Raw genomic sequence first — 20,811 nt, forward strand, 5'->3', positions numbered from 1 at the left:
ATGTAGATATGGCTCATGGTTCTGGAAATGTGTCCAGGTCCAGTTCTTTTAATGATGTTATGCCTATGCCTAGTACTTTCTCAAGGTCTGGTAGACAAATCAAAAGACCAGTTTACCTTAAGGACTATCAATTAGAATAATGTTTTGGAATTTAACAAGTGACATCCTTTCTAAGTGTTAATGAAAATAATGTTTAATGATTAATGTAACTTTTGTGTTTATGGAAAGGAAAGGATGTTATAAGTGTGAATCATACTTAAGTTAATAAGTGTGTAGCGGCCTTAAATAGAATATAGATTATCTATAACTTGCAATAATGGATCTGAATAAAACTCATGTTGATTAAACAAGCTCTTTACTTTAAATATATTATTCATACTTAAAACCTATGAATACCACATATAATTCTTTAAATGGGCCTTTTAAAATGGAGGAGTTAAAAGCTGTATTAAGTGGTTTAAAAGATACTTCACCTGGGGAAGATGGAGTTCCTTATTCATTTTTAGCAAATGCCAGTGATGGTATTCTTTCTTATTATCTAAATATAATAAATTCTGTTATACAGTCTGGTAAAATTCCTGATTCTTGGAGATCTCAAATAGTTATTCCTATTTTAAAGCCATCCAAACCAGTGTCAGATGTTTCTTCTTATCGTCCAATTGCCCTTTCCTCTGTATTTGTTAAAGTAGCAGAACATTTAGTTAAAAACAGATTAGAATATTTTGTAGAAAAAAATCAATTACTTTCTCATAGTCAATTTGGCTTCCGAAAAGGTAGGTCTACTTATGATAGCTTGGGTATTTTAGTTTCAGATATTAGATTGGCATTTTCTAGGAATGAGTCTGTAGTAGCTGCTTTTCTTGACATAAGCGCCGCTTATGATAATGTCTTAGTCTCAGTGTTACAAGCAAAACTTCACAAATTAGCTATACCAATAATGTTAACCAATTTCATAATAAACCTTTTATCAGAAAGGTTCATTAACCTTCTCATAGATGACAACAATAGGATTTCCCGTTTAGTGTGGAGAGGGCTTCCACAAGGATCCGTATTAAGTCCTTTGCTATATAATATCTACACGTTTGATTTAGAGTCAGCCTTAAATGACACTGTTAGAATCTTGCAATATGCTGATGATTTATTATTATATTCGCCAAACCTTTCTATTGAACAGGCCAGTAGATCCGTCACTTGTTCTTTGGGCTTATTGAAGTTATGGTTAGATTCAAATGGTCTGGAACTCTCAGTGTCAAAAAGTGTTGTAGTTTTGTTTACTAGAAAAATGTTTCCTCCTCCGATCAATGTGCAATTTAACAACTGCTCCATTTCCATTAAAGATAAAACCAAATTCCTAGGTGTTATCTTAGATAATAAATTAACAGGTCTTCCACATTGTGATTACATAGTTGCTAAATGTGAAAAAAATATTAATATCCTCAGGTGCGTCTCAGGAGTTTGGTGGGGTTCGCATCCTTTTTGCATGAAACTCATGTATAATGCCTTGATAAGAAGTATTTTAGATTATGGGACATTTTTGTTAGAGCCAGGATATGTAGCTGGTTTCCAAAAACTAGATCGTATTCAATCCAAAGCACTCAGATTGATTTGTGGAGCCATGAAATCAAGCCCTATCAATGCTATGCAAGTTGAGTGTGCTGAGCCTCCACTTCATTTACGACGCCAATATCTTTGTGATAGATTTATTTTCCGTTGTTCCCAATTCTCTAATCACCAACTCTGGATTATCCTGTCTAATCTTCTGGTTCAAATAACTACTTCCAACTATTGGAAACACAAGAGTCCCCCTTTTTTAATTAAAAGCTTTCAAAAACTTAAGTCTATATCAGCTCCCACTGTTAGCTCTTCAACGCTTCCCATTTTCCAATATGAATATGATTCTCTAACACTTGTTCCTCCGGTTCTCCTTGATATTGGTGTCTCCAAGAATGATGTTGAACAAAATCAACAATTCCTGGGATTCGTTGGAACGAATGGCCTGGGTGCTCAACATATGTACACAGATGCTTCTAAGACATCAGAGAATGGTTGTGTTGGCATTGCTGTTCTCCACACCCAATCTAATATTTACCAAAAAATAAAATTGCCACCTGAATCCTCTGTGTACAGTGGTGAGTGCTTTGGAATCCTGAAAGCATTAGAGTTCATCATTATAATGCATCTCAAAAAAACAATTATTTTCTCAGATTCCCTAAGTTCACTTCAGGCAATATGTAAATTTCCTTTCAAATCTAAATCTAATAACCCAATTATTTATCAAATCCGTAGCCTACTGTTAAAATGTCACCTTAAAGAGTATTCGGTTTCAATTGCCTGGATCCCTGGACACAGAGGGATTAAAGGTAATGAAAGGGTGGATGAGTTAGCTCGAGATGCCATTAGTTGTGGGGACATGTTTCCGTTTAAGAATGTTGCTGAAGACCTGTTGGCACTGCCTAAATTATACCTACGAAAGGAATGGAGGAATTTATGGGCATCTGGTGCAGGTGCTGCTGCGTTACATTATCGGAGCATTCAAAAATCAATTCCTGCCAAACCTTGGTTTGCTAAAATCTCTCTGCCAAAACCTGCAACTAGTATGTTAATTCGAATGAGATTGGGTCACGTATGTACACCGGAACATCTCAAACTACTAAATCGCGTGGCCAGTTCTGCATGCACTTGTGGAGCTGATCCAAAGAATATAATACTCACTAGGAGAAGAACGATAACTCCATACAAAAAAATGTCCCTTTCAAAAGTTCGTTTATACTACTAGCGCTCTGGTAGGATACCATTGTAATTAGAATTGACAACCTGTTTAGCCTAGCGGGTATTGGCAGTAATCCAGTTCAGGAAGCTAATGGTCCTGGGTTCGAATCCCAGAGAGGGAATTTCTTTTTGTATTTTTTTCTTTTTTGTTGGGGTCAGGTTTTTAAGAGCCCATCAACGTGCACACTAGCGCCACTGCTGAATACATTAAACTAGTTTTTATGTTATTGGATTCGTCAATCTACCCGTCCAAAGTTAAAACGGCCGTTTTTGTTTTAAGCTCATAGATCGACGAATCCAGCAACATAAAATCTAGTTTGATGTATTCAAAAGGTACCTAAATACACAATACAGTCCGTAGCGGCCCCTTTTTTAAATACATGTCGTTAAATTTAAATAATCACGATTATTTAGCAGTGGCGCTAGTGTGCACGTTGTTGGGCTCTTAAATTAGCATTTCACAAATAAGTAAAAAAATACGTTAAAAGATAATGATTAGGTACTATATTCAGAAATTCGTGAAATATAAAAGGTAACAAAAAGTTACGTATTATTAAGATATAAATATTTTCATAATACATATGAATACATATGCCACAGGCCGGGGCGGCGGCTGACGTCCGAGAACGTTCCAAGGTTAATAAATATAGTTGTCTCGGCGCACACTACGAATTTGTAGCCTTCGGCGTCGAGACACTAGGTCCGTGGGGTAGGGGGGCTCGGGGGCTCCACAAGGAGCTCAGCAAACGCCTAAGGCAGGCCACAGGTGACCCTCGCGCGGGCAGCTTTCTCGCGCAAAGATTGGCCATAGCAATCCAGCGCGGGAACGCTGCCTGCGTGATGGGCACCTTACCAAGGGCGCAAAGTTTTGATAAATATTTTTAGTTTTTAGCTTTAGTTTTTAGTTGTACTTAATTTTAGTTTTGTATTCATTTTATAACACTTATTTTACAATAAATGAGTTTTCTTCCCCTCCTATGAATACATACACTGATATGGCAAATGGTTACAAGTTGTAATTACATCTATCCGGTTATCGGACATTTTCTGCTTCACAGCTCCGCGCAGCGTTCTTGGTCACCGGGAAACTAGTTTGGATATGCGGCAGATACGTGCCCTTCTGAGCTTTTTCCAAGAAATCATATGACGGCCCAGGATTATATTATTATCTCACGCTCAAGCCATCTGCTGATTCACTTTCTAAAACAAAATAGTCAAAAAATTAAACAATATAATCTATCTTCCTAATTACTAACGTCGCTAATTCCTAGGGTTACCAGCTTAAACAATGTGGGGTTTTACATCTATGTTGAATTTTGATTATAATTTCGGACGCGATATAGCGTCCGCGGGACTTACGGGGATAGTAAGATTAAATTATTATATTTGAATTTGGTAATTAGCACTCTCATTTTTATTTAAAGATTAATATATATCTTACCTTGAAATTATCGCTGTTTCTGATTTACTACAACGGTTTCCACACACACATTAGGGCTTTCCATAATCCGGATAAGAATTGTTGATAAAGTCGCCATTGCCGGATACATACAGCAAGGAAGGAAGAGAGACAACTGTTTAAATTTAACTAAGTCTGTGCGAAGACGCATTTAGATATGTTGCTCGTACATATGAATAGATTTTATTTTTAAAATTAATAGGTAAATAAATATATTTCAAGTGAATAAATCGTTTCATATGAAAATGGATATTTTTGCATTAAATGACAGCATTGACATTACAGACTTTTATCTTGTCAATGTTCTTACCGGCCAGACCCAAATCAAGGCCTATCAAAGAGGCCAATTGACAAAGATTTTTTTTTATTTTATCAAGGAGGGTAGAGGCACGTCTACCCTTCGTAGATTTTATGAACATAGTCAAAGAAAAACTGAAATATAATAGATAATAATATACATATATCAAAAAATAAATAATAATTTACATATGACTACTTCATAAAATACAAATCAAAATAATTTGATTTGTTCCTAGAAATCGTATCTATAGGCCTAGTCAATAGGCCTTGATTACAACCAAGGCCTATTGACTTCCTTGAAACGATGTGACCCTTCAAAATTGTATATGTGTTGTCCGTTCCCAGACGAGATTGCCAGTAATTAACATAAAAATATTTTACTACAGCAACATTGCTAGAACTGGCTTTGTCTATACGATTTCTAGGAACAAATGAAATTATTTTATCAAATATATTTTGTTTGGATTTTATGAAGTAGTCATATGTAAATTATTATTTATATTTTGATATATGTAAATTGTTATCTATTATATTTCAGTTTGTCTTTGTCTATGTTCATAAAATCTACGAAGGGCACTGACTTAATATTAGAAATAGACACACAGAGCGGAACAAAAATGTCAACAAAATGTGGATCAGAATGACATTAGCTGCAAATTTGCATTGATGATAAAAACGCTTACGTAAATTTTGAGTCAAGATAAATGTTTTGTACGGAAAAGAACTTACTGTCGTAAGCATTAAGTGTCAAATTTGTAAACATTATTACCAACACTGTTAAAACTTTAAGTCCGATGGCACTAAACGTAACTTCACCTTTGTATTTACGTCAAACAACGTCAAACGAGAATAATGAACGAATGGAGTCCCTTTGGTACATTTTAATAGGTATTACTGTACAGAAAAACCGAAGTAATAAATGAAACAAATTTAATTTGATCGGGAGTTCAAATAAAATTAATTCATGGTAACAACCCGTGTAAGTTATCATAAAATAAATTTATAAATTTATTATATTTTCCTTGAAATAAATTCAACTTATTAAATAACTGTGTATTTTAGATCTACATAATACTCTTCGCACTTTCGTTCTATGCAATATAGTGCACGGGGACATTCAGGTCGCTACTGGTACTGATTGGTTATGGTCTTTATCAAAAAAATCCTGTGGTTGTCACTGTGATCAGACAGGTTTAACATTTACAGTTATAGTGTAAATAACATTATTTGCGGTATTTGACACATTATGACTGACGTATATAGAGATGTAACTAACGCAAATCGATTGTCACAGCAAGCGATTACGATTGGATGGCACGTAGACTGAGGTATCGAATTGTGACGTATAATGAATTTTTATTTGAGATTTAAATAAAGCTAGAATTATGTGGTTTTCCCGCAAGCTACCGGTCGGTCGGTGTATTTAATACACCGACCGAGTAGGTCGCACCCATTGTCAAAATTGAAACTAACTGGGGATCTATTTTAAAGTTTATTTCTGTGTCAAATTTGTTGTCTGTTAAGTGACGATAAATATATCCATATTTACAGTTAATTATCCACCTTTTCCTTATTTTTATTAAAAGAAAAATGAAAAATTCATATCGATTTACTTAGACGACTACCGATTCATAACGGTGGTGTCCGGCCAACCCTAAAATTAAAAAAAAAAAGACGTAGAACGTAAACGTTCGCAGTGCAGTTGTTTTCCTTTGTGATTTCGATGTGCAAAACATTTTACGTAGTATTGCTGTTGTGAGTGACAGACGTCAAATACCGCAAATAATGTTATTTACACTATAGTCGATGTAAGCCCTTATTGGTCGTGTATATGTCGGAAACAGGGAAATGCGCCGAACACACAACTGCCGTTTTGCCTTGTTTAAAACTGCATCACCCCTATCTCTTGCTATAATAGCAGTCCACTCTGCACGTCGCATAGGTTTTCTTGGAAATCTTGAATTTAAACATAATATTATATCTTACGAATTCCATATAAAAATAAAAAAGTATTGGCCTCACATCGACTCATTAGATTTTTGTTCCTTCACATCCCTTATTCTTTGGTACTAACAAAATAATTTATTCAAAATCATGAAATTACCACCAGATTACATAAATTATGTAATGCTATCCAAAGAACTAACCGAAAGAAATACATTCCATGCTTCTTCCTCGTTTTATCATTGTTGTTTTTGCATATTTTTACGACCATTTTACGACATTGTTGACAACTTCACATTTGAGCGGTCCATACAAGACTAAACGAAAAAGTAACGCGTGATCTGTTTTAACGTAAAGCCCCTGCTACACGGCAGCCGACAAGCCCCCAAACCGCGTGGCCTTGGTCTGTCCCGGACCGTGTAGACAGTTGTTACCAACAAAATTTCGTTTGACCTCCGGACGCCCTTGGCATGCGAGCGCGCGCCAGCGACCGCGGTCTGAGCGGTCGGTCCGGAACCGTGTAGCCGCCCGACGCCGACCGCACTAAGCCATTTCGCTTGAAGGACGCGCCGTGTGCGCTCGTGTGGTTAATAGCCGTGCCATGGGTACTCAGTAGCATTTCTAATAATTCATCAAATACTTTCCTCTTCATTCTCAGAAAGTTATGTATGTCCCCGTAGCGTAGTCCAGCGAATTCATTAAGTTGAAATGATTCAACAAATGCCGTTTTTTGAGCCAGCGTTTCATTCATATACCCTTTTCTTTTTTTACAAACTTTTTATTAACTTGCAATATACCTAATGTAAGTATGTAAATATGTTATTATGGGTCAAATCTTGCAAGTTAATTTAGACCCACTTTCTAGTTTCCGATGGAGCTGAAAATTTGCATACATATATAAGTCGGGTGACAATGCATTATTATGGTACCATAGAGCTGATCTGATGATGGAGACAGGAGGTGGCCATAGGAACCCTGTGATAGAACAACGCGACCTAATTGTGTTTGGGGTTTTTAGAATTGTCTCGACGAGTATTAAAAAATAAAATAAAATAAAATTCATTTATTTCAAGCTACAAGGCTCATAATTGGTTGTCAACAGTTGTATAATAAATATGTCATTCCTAAAAATACTGTATTAGATGCCTCTGGAAAGAAAAGTACAGTCAGCGATAAAAGCTTGTACCAAATATTATTTTTTTGCCAAAAACTTATTTTTTTGTCATTGCACTAGTATGAGTAGGTAGGTTATGAAATTTGGCGCCCCGGCCAATAAGTTTTGCCGCCCCAGAAGTGAAGGAAGAAAAACAAAATGCAATCCGCCAGGGGTGGCATACGCAGCCCTTAGGGCCATACGCCACTGAGTAGGTACTAATGCCACGCCAACTTTCTGAAAGGTTAGGGGCCATTTTGTGCGCTTGCAATACGTGTTGTCTGTCCGCGAGTTCTGAACACACTGTGGTTTGCCACCGTCTAGCCAGACAACTCAGACGGACCCACACACCAAGGACAGACCTAGGTCAGACGGTTAGTAGGCTTGTCGGCTGCCGTGTAGCAGGGGCTTTACTTTTGCGGGGCCATTTTTTGCGGCTGATTGGGTATCCAGTTCTTATTCTATATCAATGACGAAGGGTAGACGTGCCTCTACCCTCCTTAATAAAATTAAAAAAAAAACTTTGTCAATAGGCCTCTTTGATAGGCCTTGATTTGGGCCTGTCCGGTAAGAACATAGGTCATTACAAAAGTCTGTAATGTCAATGCTGTCAGTAAAGTAATTTAACGCAAAAATATCATATCAGTTTTCATATAAAACGATTTATTCACTTGAAATATATTTATTTAGGTTCCTATTAATTTTTAAAATAAAAACTATTCATATGTACGAGCAACATATCTAAATGCGTCTTCGCACAGACTTAGTTAAAATTAAACCGTTGTCTCTCTTCCTTCCTTGCTGTATCCGGGAATGGCGACTTTATCAACAATTCTTATCCGGATTATGAAAAGCCCTAATGTGTGTGTGGAAACCAGAAACAGCGATAATTTCAAGGTAAGAAATATATTAATATTTAAATAAAAATGAGCGTACTAAATTACCAAATTCAAATATAATAATTTAATCTTACTATCCCCGTAAACCCGCGGACGTTATATCGCGTCCGAAATTATAATCAAAATTCATCATAGATGTAAAACTTCACATTGTTTGAGCTGGTAAATTTAGACCCTAGGAATTAGCGACGTTAGTAATTAGGAAGTTAGTTTATATTGTTTAATTTGTGACTATTTTGTTTTAGAAATTGAATCAATCAAATTGATGGCTTGAGCGTGAGATAATAATATATTATAATCCTGGGCCGTCATATGATTTCTTGGAAAAAGCTCAAAGGGCACGTATCTGCCGCATATCCAGACTAGTTTCCCGGTGATCAAGAACGCCGCGCGGAGCTGTGAAGCAGAAAATGTCCGATAACCGGATAGATGTAATAACAACTTGTAACCATTTGCCATATCAATGTATGTATTCATATGTATTACTCCTAACATATAGCTGGTCAAGCAAATCCTGTCAGTAAAAAAAGGCGCGAAATTCGAATTTTCTATGGGACGATATCCCTTCGCGCCTACATTTTTCAAATTTGCCGCCTTTTTCTACTGACAAGATTTGCTTGACGCAGTATATATACAGTAATGCTAATAGGAATGAAAATATTTATATCTTAATACGTAACTTTTTGTTACCTTTTATATTTGACGAATTTCTAAATATAGTACCTAATCATTATCTTTTAACGTATTTTTTTATTTATTTGTGATATGCTAATTTAAGAGCCCAACAACGTGCACACTAGCGCCACTGCTAAATAATCGTGATTATTTAAATTTAAAAAAGGGGCCGCTACGGACTGTATTGTGTATTTAAGTACCTTTTGAATACATCAAACTAGTATTTAAGTTGCTGGATTCGTCGATCTATGTGCTCAAAACAAAAACGGCCATTTTAACTTTGGACGGGTAGATTGACGAATCCAGTAACATAAAAACTAGTTTAATGTATTCAGTAGTGGCGCTAGTGTGCATGTTGATGGGCTCTTAAAAACCTGACCCCAACAAAAAAGAAAAAATACAAAAAGAAATTCCCTCTCCGGGATTCGAACCCAGGACCATTAGCTTCCTGAACTGGATTACTGCCAATACCCGCTAGGCTAAACGAGTTGTCAATTCTAATTACAATGGTATCCTACCAGAGCGCTAGTAGTATAAACGAACTTTTGAAAGGGACATTTTTTTGTATGGAGTTATCGTTCTTCTCCTAGTGAGTATTATATTCTTTGATTACAACACTCCTGTATATTAATGATTCTTCTCCATATATATTTAAATCATTGTATTCATTTATTTCACGTCATAATATTAAACTTTAACTGCCTATATAATAATTTACCCTTTCCTGATCCTTTTCCAAAATTCCGTCTTATCCGTTTTAATGTAATCCTTTAATTCCGTTACCCTGCTTTACTCGTCTGGCTGAATGCGCCAGGAGCGCGATGCCATAAAAAAAAAAAAAAAAAAAAAGTCTAGTGTCAAAAACGCATAAACGTCTAAAACGTCAGTCAATCGCCAAACCGTCATTATGTGTGGTCCATCGAAGTCGACGTCGCTCAAATAAGTTAACTTAAGCTAAAGCTATAGCAAATAATTATTGAAAAGCGTACCTACTTTGTTGTAGCTAGGCTTGTAAAAGAACAACCTACTTAATTAGCTAAAACAAAATATATCAAAGAAGAAAGACTTTCGACGATACACAGACAACAGTTGTTGTTATAGAAAGGCCTCGAAGATAAACAAAAAGTGTACAGAAAAAGTTCCTTTTGAAAAAGACTTATCACAATCATATTTTATTAAAATGGCTACGCCTACTCCTGATGCTCCTGAAAATTTCGACCAGGTTAGATATTATGGTTATGTTATATGAATAACTGGTGTCAATTTTCACAAAGGAATTAAGTTGTTTTGAACTTCATACCTACTTGATGTCTACTGATCATTTATTGTTGGTTAAACAATATTATTGTATGTATGACATGTTTACAGTTTGATGATGATGAAACCGAGCAGCAACTGGGTTCAACAGGCTCTGGCCGGAAGAGACTCTTCAGCAAAGAGCTGCGTTGCATGATGTACGGGTTTGGGGACGACCAGAATCCTTACACGGAGAGTGTGGACTTTTTGGAGGATTTGGTTATTGAATTTATTACGGAAACCACGCACAGGTAAGAATTATTAACTATTTGCATTGTCCACACTGTCATACATAAATAAGTAAGCTTAGAGTGCTCCATACATCAGTTTCCTTACTTAATAATAATAAAATATGGAAAAACATTATTAATAAGTTTGAAACTCACTTTATTAACCTTTCATACCCACAATTTGGATTGTAACTAACAAACTCAAGGTTATTAATTCAGTAGCAATTTTTTCACAAAGGCATACAAACGATTAAGATTAAATCTTATTATAAAAATTCCCATCTGTTCCTGGCGGGGACGAATGGGAATTCACCATTTGTCAGTTTTCAATGCGTTAAAATCATGGATTAATTGTTTAGTTTGGGTGTGCGTGATCCTCATGTGTCGCTATATTAATAAATTTAAACATTAAATTTCTCATTATTTAGCAAATCACCTGATCTTACAGAGCAATGGAGGTAGGAAGAACAGGGAGGGTCCAAGTGGAAGATATTATATTCTTAGTACGGAAAGATCAAAGGAAATATGCCAGGGTCAAGGACCTCCTTACTATGAATGAAGAACTGAAGAAAGCTAGGAAAGCTTTTGACGAAGTTAAATATGTTGGTAAGTAAGCCCATCACTAGTAAAATTGTTGCTGAAAAACAATATTCTGATGAAATTTTGTTGTTTTGGCTTATTTGAATTAATACATTAACAACCACAACAAAAGTATCCAATGAAGCATCCCAATTATTGCTGTTTAGTGCTCTGTTGAAAACTTTGGTCACGGAGTACGAGTACTTACGAGGTCTGTAATGTATTGAAATATGTGGGTACTTCAGCAAAACCAGTCTCGATTTGTCAGGTATGCAATGTTCTCTCCCGAATTTCGGCAATAATATAGCTATACCTATCATTGGATCACTTCAGTCTTGCAAATCGGTTATAATAAATAATAATTCAGCCTAAATACGTCCCACAGGCCGCCCCTCATGCAGAAGAGGGCTTGGACTAACCACGCTGGCCCAATGCGGGTGGGCAAATCAGTTAAATGCGTTTTTAGTAACTTTTTACCATGCAATCTTTGGCATACTTAGGTACTTTTGGTGTGGATGTTCTGATAATGTTTTTTTTTTTGGTTGCAATTGACTAGTTTTTTTAAGTACCTTTTTGATGTTTGTTTTTATTGCGCAATTTTGTAACCTTATAGAAGACCAACAATAATGATGATGGCGAACAAGAGACAGCTTCTAAGGCTGATGCAAGTAATACGTATAATTTATTATTGATGCAATGCTTATGTGTTTGCATGTCCTACTAATGTTATGTTGCATTGTTCATAGATTAGATTGTACAATTAACTTTAAGAATGTCCATAACATAATACTGGATTTAGTATTTCAAAAATAGGCATTCTCAGAGTTACTTTATTGATAATAAGTGTAAACTAACATGGGAATACCACCTCATGCGACTAGAACACCAATGGCCTGGTTCATGGAAGCTTGTATCTTGTAATACAAGTAGAAGTTTTTTCAATAAAAACTACAACAAAAAAAATAGAAGTGACAAGTTTTTATAAAACAGGCCCATGAAATTATTTGGAATCATGAGTCATATTTGCATATTTTACACAATTGTAATTATTAGACCAAATAGTACTCTTTTGTAAAGCATTTTGTTCTAACAGTCGCCATTGTGTAAATTTGTAAAATATTAAGACACAAAACTTAACATACCTAGTTCCAAATAGCACTAAGGGTTCTAAATATCCCTAAAACACAGTGTGTGACATTCTCAGGTAAAATATTATACCACTTTGTACCTATATATGTTGGCAATAAGGATGATTTCTGGGGCCTATAGCAAAATAAAATAATAATAGGTATAATTAGCTTGTATTTTATGTAAGCTTGTATTTTATTTTTGTAGTTTTAGCTTGTATTTTACTATGCAATAGGCTTTGTATCTTTATGAAACACAGCACATTAAATATTGTCAACCAACAAATTGGTACAATTTTTTGAGAATAGCCACCTTGTGAGCAACGCGCGAAGTAGCTCGGACTGTAAATACGTACCACGCCGGAGGCAAATGCGCGGTTAGGATGCCTCCTCGGACGAGACATGACTTCACAGACCGTACTGCTTGCGTGGCAGTTTGCTCGCGAGGCGACTCGCTCTATGTGGACCCGCCTAACGACACGTTTGTAGTTAATGTTGTGCAATATTAAATAACATTAGTTTCGCACTTGTAGCACTTATTATGTATGAATTAAGAATTATAAAAAACATAGGTAATTACTGTAGGTACATATCTTTTTTTATATGAATGAATACCAGTCAGCCATCCATCACATCAAATCCCAGCATATGCTAGTTTGTATAGAAGTTATCAGTCCTCTTGTCTGTCAGAATTTATTAAAAAATTACGTAGGTACCTCTATAGGTAAACATTGGGAATGGGCGCATTCACATTAATAATTGCCTATGCACATGGAGAGTGCGAAGAAGCACCTTTATAGTACCAACCTTCATAGGTACCTATTTTTGTCATACACATCAAACAAACTAGGCTCTAATAGAGCTTTATAAAGTTGGGACTAATTTCGCCCAAAACCGACCCGAATAGTTTGTGCCGAACAAGAATTGCGGGCATCGATTTACCACCAACACGGGAAAGAAAAATAAGAACCTAAACTGCACTGAGAGAAAAAACTAACAAAAACATACTTAGAATTACAAAAATAAAACTTAATCCGGGGACAAGGAGAGTCAACTAATAGGAACAAATTGACTTTTGCAATTTCCATTTAGTAGGAAATACAACTTCTATATTTGTAATTTGAAGTATGCTAGAGTAATTTCAGAAATTTGGTTTTGTTATTCCGAGAGGTGCTTTAGCAATATCGGAGGTGATGACGTCATGGGTGAAAACTAACCGTTTTGTAATTCTAAGCGTGCTTTAGCAATATCAGAGACGATGACGTCATAGGTTTTACTAAACTGTACTGCGATTCCAAGCTAGCTGTTGTTATTCTAGAGATAATGACGTCACAGGCAAAAACTAAACTGTTTGCAATTCCTCCGCCCCTAGCAAACGGGCGCCGCGAGAGCATGTCGCGCGCGTGGTAGCTACCCGTCTCTATTTCTGTCTGTATGAATAAAAAAGCATTTGGTAGTATATCTCTGTACTAAAGAGGCACTATAAAAGCCTGTCGAGATATTCTACCCATTCCTTTCTTATTCATACAGTCAGAAAGAGACTAGTAGTTATTACGCGCGCAACATGCTCTCGCGGCGCACCTGTGCTAGGGAGGTTGGAATTGCAAACAGTTTAGATTTACCTTTGATGTCATTATCACTAGAATAACAACAGCTAGCTCGAAGTTGCAGAACAATATATTCCTGTAGACCCCAACTACACAGTAGGTCGCGGGTTAATATGTCCATGGCCCACAATATATCCTAAATTTATTATTTAACTTAAGTATGTTTTAAACAAAGAAGACACGAGACACGCCCGCCCGACATCCGACACAATACTAACTCTAACCAAATGAACGTAGCAAGTAGCTGTGTTGGTATTACAAAACTCGTTTAGTGATTGGTACAACAATGAACATAAACACAACAAGTCTATCTACTAAATACCAGTAAACTTTGTAATGTCGCTATAGTAACAACTGAATTGTTATTTTAAATGGGGTAATGTTATTCCCGCGAACTCGTTTTTTAGATATTACAAAACTATGTAAGTGAGACATTTACTAAAATCATAACTTGAAATCACAGATGCTTTTTTCCAAAAATCACAAACTTTACTAGTAAAAATCGGAGAATTTTAGTAGTAATAAAAATGGATTGTAACAAATACTGAACTTTGTTTAATGGATAGTAAATGGATTACTAAAGTCTGTTTGCTGAAATTAAATTTAGTATTACTGAGCTGTTTGTAGAAATAAATAAATTTTACAGAAATAGTGAAACTTCCATGATTACTACTAAAACTTCATTTTTTCCCCCAGTACAGAACTGTTTATTAATTCCTGGTGGTGATTTTTCTCTCAGTGTGTGTACGAGTATGACCCCTATTACATTGCGTCACAGGTTCTTTAGAAAAATCTCTCGCTGGCGAATGAACAGGCGTTACAGGCGGCAATCAAAGATATCCACAATATGCATTTCATGTCAGCGATGGGAGAGTTGTGTTAAAAAAAAGCATATAAACGTTTATATATAACCATTTACCATGCCTCTGCCATAATGGTTTATCTCATTATCTTAGGATTCATAGATAAATTAAGTTTTATTAACGTTCCCACATTGCTTTATTCCAATGGTTGTTTGTTTATGAAATGGTACCTAAAACTCCCATTTCCTTCTTGTCTCGTGCTGTCATACCTACAAATGGTATTTAACCTTGTGACCGCCAATTATAATAACCAAAAATGACATGCACACGCCAACACCATTCTTACAATATAATGACAGCGCATAGCATTTCTGAGGCTATAGATACAAAAACTCACGAAGCCAGGGGTTTTGGCGTTCAGAGGGTTGATACCTGTTAACTAAGTGATATTAATTTAATTCCTTTCTTTTTCAGAATGAAGAATCAAGATGTGATTAATAGTTATGTAATGTGAGTATTGTAAAAATCCCTTTTTTATATGTGACCTAATATAATTACATACATATATTTATTTTATAATTTCGCATACCGTAAATTGTATGCACAATTGTATACACACAAAAATGTTTATTAGATGACCTTAGCGCGCTGTACTGTCTCGAGTATTTATATATTATTTATAGGTTTATCTCTAGGTACATCAACGTCACTTTTAACACATTCACTGCCAGCGACTCGCTAGGCAGGTTCTCTCTTCATTGGCGCTTTTCTCTACAAAGCGCATTTTACACCACGTACATTTTGTGCAAAATTTATCATAATTTTTAAAGTCCATAGGTATACATATGTTCGTGCTTTTTTTTTCTATACAGCGAAAGTCAAAAATTCAGGATTTGAATCGCTGAAGTCCCTAGAGAGAGGCCTCAAGATTGCTAATGAAATTTATGGCAGCCGTATTATGCTACGACTTTTTAAAAATCTTTTTCTGAACCTAGTGAACCTACTGCACCTTAAGCGGCAACCTCTTAACACATTCGACACCGCGTACCCGACTCTCGGGCACTCGTAAACTTTACTCAGATGCCGGCATACCCGCTAGTCGGGCAAGAGCTATAAACCTACACGCGACGCCGAAGTGCCCGACAGGCGGGCAAGCATTGCATCTTCACTACCTCAGGGCTGCCACTGCCACTAACAGAAAAAATTGTAAGTCTTCTGATTATTATGTGGTCGAAAAGTTGGTACAGTTGATTATTATATTTTATTACTTCACTTTGTATTTTTATTTACTTTACCTAATGCGATTACAAAATAAAAATTCTTATTAGTTGGTTACGTGAAATTGAATACACGGGTATGTATCAATAGGAGTTAGAATTAGGAGAAGAACAAAACGGGGAGCCTAAACAGATGAGACAGTAGATTTAATTTTATCCACGTACTTATACGAAAGTTACTTGGCACAGCCCTGAGCGTCCGCTGCTTGCCCGACTAGCGGGTTCGCGGCGTGCGGCATTGAGTTGCACGTCGTTGCCCGACTAGCGAGTACTGTCGGTTTCTGGGGTATTGTTTGAAATTTTGCCTGGTTGCGAAAGTGTTAAGCGCGATTACTAACAACAGTAACAACACTTTTAAAAGACCATTTGTGGACCTTATTTAGTTGCAATAAGGTTTACGTATTGTTAGTTACCAGTGTGGGCGATGATCTTCTTCTTTTTAGGGGCTATATAAGGCGCCAAAGCCTGTGTATCACTGCGACCATTCCTGATCTATTGTGATCGCTACCTACTACAACTCACAATCCAAACCTGCAACTTCAAACAGCTGCAGGATCTTTTTGGTCTCGAGAGACTTTACCTCCTCCGGGCGCAAAATGTGTCCGCCCAGGATTAGGTCACGAGTACGCATTGGGCAAGGGCACTCTGTGAGGATGTGCGATGATACTATGTATACTGTGTGCGAGTAATACAAGCAAAGATTTGGGCGACTGTACTCATTCTCCCCTATATATTTATTTTTATTTGTTTCAGATAAATATCAGCTGTTACGCTGAAATTGAAGCAAGAGGGTATAATAAGATAAGCCAGTTAGCATAGCAAATAATACGAGTAATAATAAAGTATTTTGTACATTCACTTTGTTGTTTCTTTGTTATACTATACCTACATATGTGGCTTTCATATTAGCATTTGATATTTACCAGTTGCTTTCCGGTGAAGGAAAACATCGTGAGGAAACCGGACTAATCCCTATAAGGCCTATACTTTCCTCTGGTTTGGAAGTTCAGATGACAGTCGCTTTCGTAAAAACTAGTTCCTACGTCAATTCTTGGGATTAGTTGTCAAGCGGATCCCAGGCTCCCATGAGCCGTGGCAAAATGCCGGGATAACGCAAGGAAGAATGATGTGGCTTTCTACCAGAGAAGGGTCCTTTTATACTTCATGTGCAATAAGGACCTTTTAATCAGAATTTCTGTTGGAATTTCAGGTAAAAAGGACCTTGGAAGAATTGCACTGGAAGCATAAGGACCCTTCTGTGATTAAAAGCCACATATAAGTAGATTATGAGCGCTAGTCTTGAGAGAGCGAAAAATGAGATTCAGACATAGTTCGAATTCATTTATTTGTGCGTTCATTACAAAACAAAATAACACATGATAAAATTACAGGTAGATATAGGTAATTATGGATAACACAAATATACAAACAAACATTTAAATTATACAAACACATCGTCAAACCAATTGATTGGCATCAATGATACCAGACATTGAGTACCCAAATGATACAAATTTTGCCTTAAAATTAGGCTAATCATTTTATAGCGGTGCCAATGACGGGTAGATTTACCCTAGCTGACAATACTGCAAATAAAAATGAAAATTAATTCTACCATGTAACCAAAGTAGGCAATGAAATAAATCGTACACGGCGGGAAGAAGTTGATAAATGGCGAGAAAAAATTGAAGAAATTTGAACTTTATGTTATTATATTTTATTTTAAGTTCAAATTTCTTCAATAAAATATCTCGAGTTATCAAGTTCTTCTCGCCGTGTACGGTAATAATATAGAGCTGTTTAAATAGGGGTTATTTCACAAAATTACATAAAAAAATTGTAAAATGGCTTCAAGACAATGCAATCTTAACTAGTCTAATAAATAACTAATACATGTTCAAGTAAATCTATTCGTATGCAAGTAAACTGCGTAAACTGTAATTCTATTTAAACTATGCAATGTGTCAAACAACAGTGATACTTATATGTAGATATAAATAATTTCAAAAAGGTTTTCACAATTCAGGCGACTAGACCTGGTTTATTAAACGAAACAGCCATGTACTTAACTTTGGTTATTAATAATTTACTTCACAACTTGTTTAAATATTATTTAATTAGGCATATGGTTTTTAACACAGGCCATTATGGCGGGCAGTAATCACATCTACAGTTAAGAATCCTAACGAAGATTAAGCTCTGAAACAGTAATGTTATCGTAATGAATAATATTAACTCATTCACCACCACTGACCAAGGCGTGTGGGTATTTTTTTGAATACCACGACGGTGGCAAACAAGCGTGCCGCCAGCCTGATGTTAAGCAGCCACCGTAGCCTATGGACGCTTGCAAGTCTTGCAACGCTAGTGTAGTTACACGTGCGTTGCCGAACCAACAACAAATATTCATTATTGGGAGCTTAGTTAGGGCGATCTTTACATTGGATGCGGATTCGCATGCCGCATGTGCGAGCGGGTCATCATATACAGGGTGGAAAGGCACGACGATCCTTCCCGGAAGTATTAGGTCGTTTAAGTGATACAGAGACGATTGGTAATGGTAAGAATCGTTAGTTGAGTAAAAAAAAAATTGCAAATTTACTACTTTTTAACTGTGGTGACAACCCTTATAGCATGTGCACATCACGGCTATAGATTAAGGATCTCCGTCGGGAAAGCTCGGGACTTTACACTTTTTTCCGATCGTTGACAGAATCGCAATGATGTATGAATGACGCATAAATGTCAGATAAATCAAATGAATGCAAAAATATTACAAACAATTTTATTACTTTCTTAGATAATTACTTTTTGCCAATATTTAACACTATCTTCTCTTCACATACGGTGTTCAAATGTACCTCCGTGTCTTACAACGCCGCCGCAGCCCGTGCCCGAGTATGTCGATGCACATGCGATAGTGTATGCTCTTCGTCATTTTTCCTCCGCAGATTGTCCTCCGCAGAAAGCACCAATTAGCCTTCGTCTCATTTCGTCCGCAGTTTCACATTCCGTTTGGTACACCATATCTTTTACACAGCACCACAAATTTAAATAGCCACGAGCATCTAACAACGGCATTTTTATTTGACGAATATGACATTAAATAAGTAAAGTTCAATGAAAATTAATTCCAAACATCAGACGTTTTGTCTATTTCCTACTCGGAGTAATTAACAATGGAGCCGCCATTAACAGGCGTTCCCCTCTGTCGAAAATAGGCGGCCAATGGTCAACAACTTGTCAACCATATGTATGGACTGACGTTTATCTGACATGACGTACCTATACATTTGATGTGCCCCTCCCCCGCAAAAAACGGCAGACTATTTTGTACCGAAAATTTTAGACATGGCGTCTCCGTTGGTTATATTCTCTAAGATTTCCTACCACGCAAGAAGGTTTGTTAGTTTGGTATTGAAAAAGTATTTATTCTTGATTTATTCTAATGTTCTGTTTTGCATGTACATTTGGTGCCTCTAACACAACCTACTTGTATTTTTTTATTATTTTAGATAGTTTCCAATTATTCGAAAATAATTTTGTGAAACGTGTTAAGAAACTAAAACCTTTTTATCAGTCAAGGAAACCAGAGATATTTATAAGACGATTGCGTACTTTTGAGTGGTTGTCAATGTCACCATTTGAACTGTCGTTGTAAACAATGTTGTGGATAGTATTATTAATATTAAGGAATAACATAATACTTCATTCAAGTATTGAACAAGTTTCCACTAAGAAAGCGAAAATCCTGCAACGATTCTTACCGTGTTGTAAGCAGACCTATAAATGGTTAGATGGCAACAAATTAGCATAATTTCCTGTCGTATACTGATTGTTTACAAGTAAGTTCATTGACCCTGTCACCTGTTAGGGTTAGAACTCGGTTAGAACAAAGTAGTTTTTTGCATGGATGTTTAAAAGGCCATAATTTAGAAACGGTTGCCCATATTAACATAGTTTCTATGGAGAAAATATAGAGCTTAGGCTAAACTATCTCCCATTTCCGGAAAGGATCGTCGTGCCTTTCCACCCTGTATACATATGCATAACGCCGTCTCGCCCACACACCGGAGCGACGTACGGATTCCCATCTAATCTAATCAATGTGATATTCGGGTAAGGTGTATACGCATGGTGCTAAATGTGTTAATACTCAAAAACCATTACATTTCAACCTGTATAATATTGTGCTTGTGACCTTAAGTCCTATAATAAAAGGTAAACTAGCTATCCTACCTCTATAAACGGAACAATCTATTAAATATTTACTCAATATATTAAATATGGATTTTACAGGTCTTACCTTGCAATACATAATTTTATTTACCTTTGGTAACATAGTTTTGTAAACTCTTTCACTACTATTGTCATAATTATTTGTGACAATGTAAATTGTAAAACGTAACTTTGCGAAGTATTTCAAGACAATATTATGTTAACGAGATAAATTAAATGGTCAATAGTACAAATAATGATCATTTTACAATCAAATTATGCATATAGAGAGGCATATTATTCTTAGTACAAAATTAAACTTTAACTTGCACGGTTTCTCTTTGCTTTAACATGTATAAAATTATGTTAATCAACTAACCGTGCCAATAGAAAGTGGAGAAATAATCACCTGAACTCTTTATTATCAGCAACTACGGAGTGTGTACAGTCAAGTGTAAAAATATGGGTGTAGAAA

At 36.1% G+C, this 20,811-nt stretch overlaps 1 protein-coding gene and 3 long non-coding RNA genes across 4 annotated transcripts in view; 2 read left to right on the top strand and 2 right to left on the bottom strand.

Annotated features, from left to right (window-relative positions):
- LOC134792107 (uncharacterized) overlaps positions 1–20,811 on the bottom strand; it is a 74,375-nt gene that overhangs the window by 52,446 nt on the left and 1,118 nt on the right. The gene's annotated exons all lie outside the window — the stretch shown is intronic.
- Positions 1,432–2,688, bottom strand: LOC134792071 (uncharacterized). The gene is made up of 2 exons (XR_010144383.1): positions 2,556–2,688; positions 1,432–2,146 (listed from the first exon to the last, which is right to left on the bottom strand). It is a non-coding gene; the product is annotated as an uncharacterized LOC134792071 (long non-coding RNA).
- Positions 10,184–11,972, top strand: LOC134792481 (transcription initiation factor TFIID subunit 13). Its single transcript, XM_063763763.1, has 4 exons — positions 10,184–10,421; positions 10,568–10,746; positions 11,174–11,331; positions 11,918–11,972. The coding sequence occupies exons 1-4, from the start codon at positions 10,380–10,382 to the stop codon at positions 11,929–11,931; spliced, it is 393 nt and encodes a 130-aa protein (XP_063619833.1). The 5' UTR covers positions 10,184–10,379; the 3' UTR covers positions 11,932–11,972.
- On the top strand, positions 14,820–16,976 carry LOC134792482 (uncharacterized). Its single transcript, XR_010144430.1, has 2 exons — positions 14,820–15,351; positions 16,872–16,976. It is a non-coding gene; the product is annotated as an uncharacterized LOC134792482 (long non-coding RNA).

This window comes from Cydia splendana, chromosome 7 (genome assembly GCF_910591565.1).
Source record: "Cydia splendana chromosome 7, ilCydSple1.2, whole genome shotgun sequence".
In the NCBI taxonomy this organism is placed as follows: domain Eukaryota; kingdom Metazoa; phylum Arthropoda; class Insecta; order Lepidoptera; family Tortricidae; genus Cydia; species Cydia splendana.

Bases quoted from the DNA above. Each gene is read 5' to 3' on its own strand.
- LOC134792481 (XM_063763763.1), top strand. From the start codon at position 10,380: ATGGCTACGCCTACTCCTGATGCTCCTGAAAATTTCGACCAG. The intron at 10,422-10,567 runs GTTAGATATTAT...ACATGTTTACAG, and splicing joins CTCCTGAAAATTTCGACCAG to TTTGATGATGATGAAACCGA. The intron at 10,747-11,173 runs GTAAGAATTATT...CTGATCTTACAG, and splicing joins ATTACGGAAACCACGCACAG to AGCAATGGAGGTAGGAAGAA.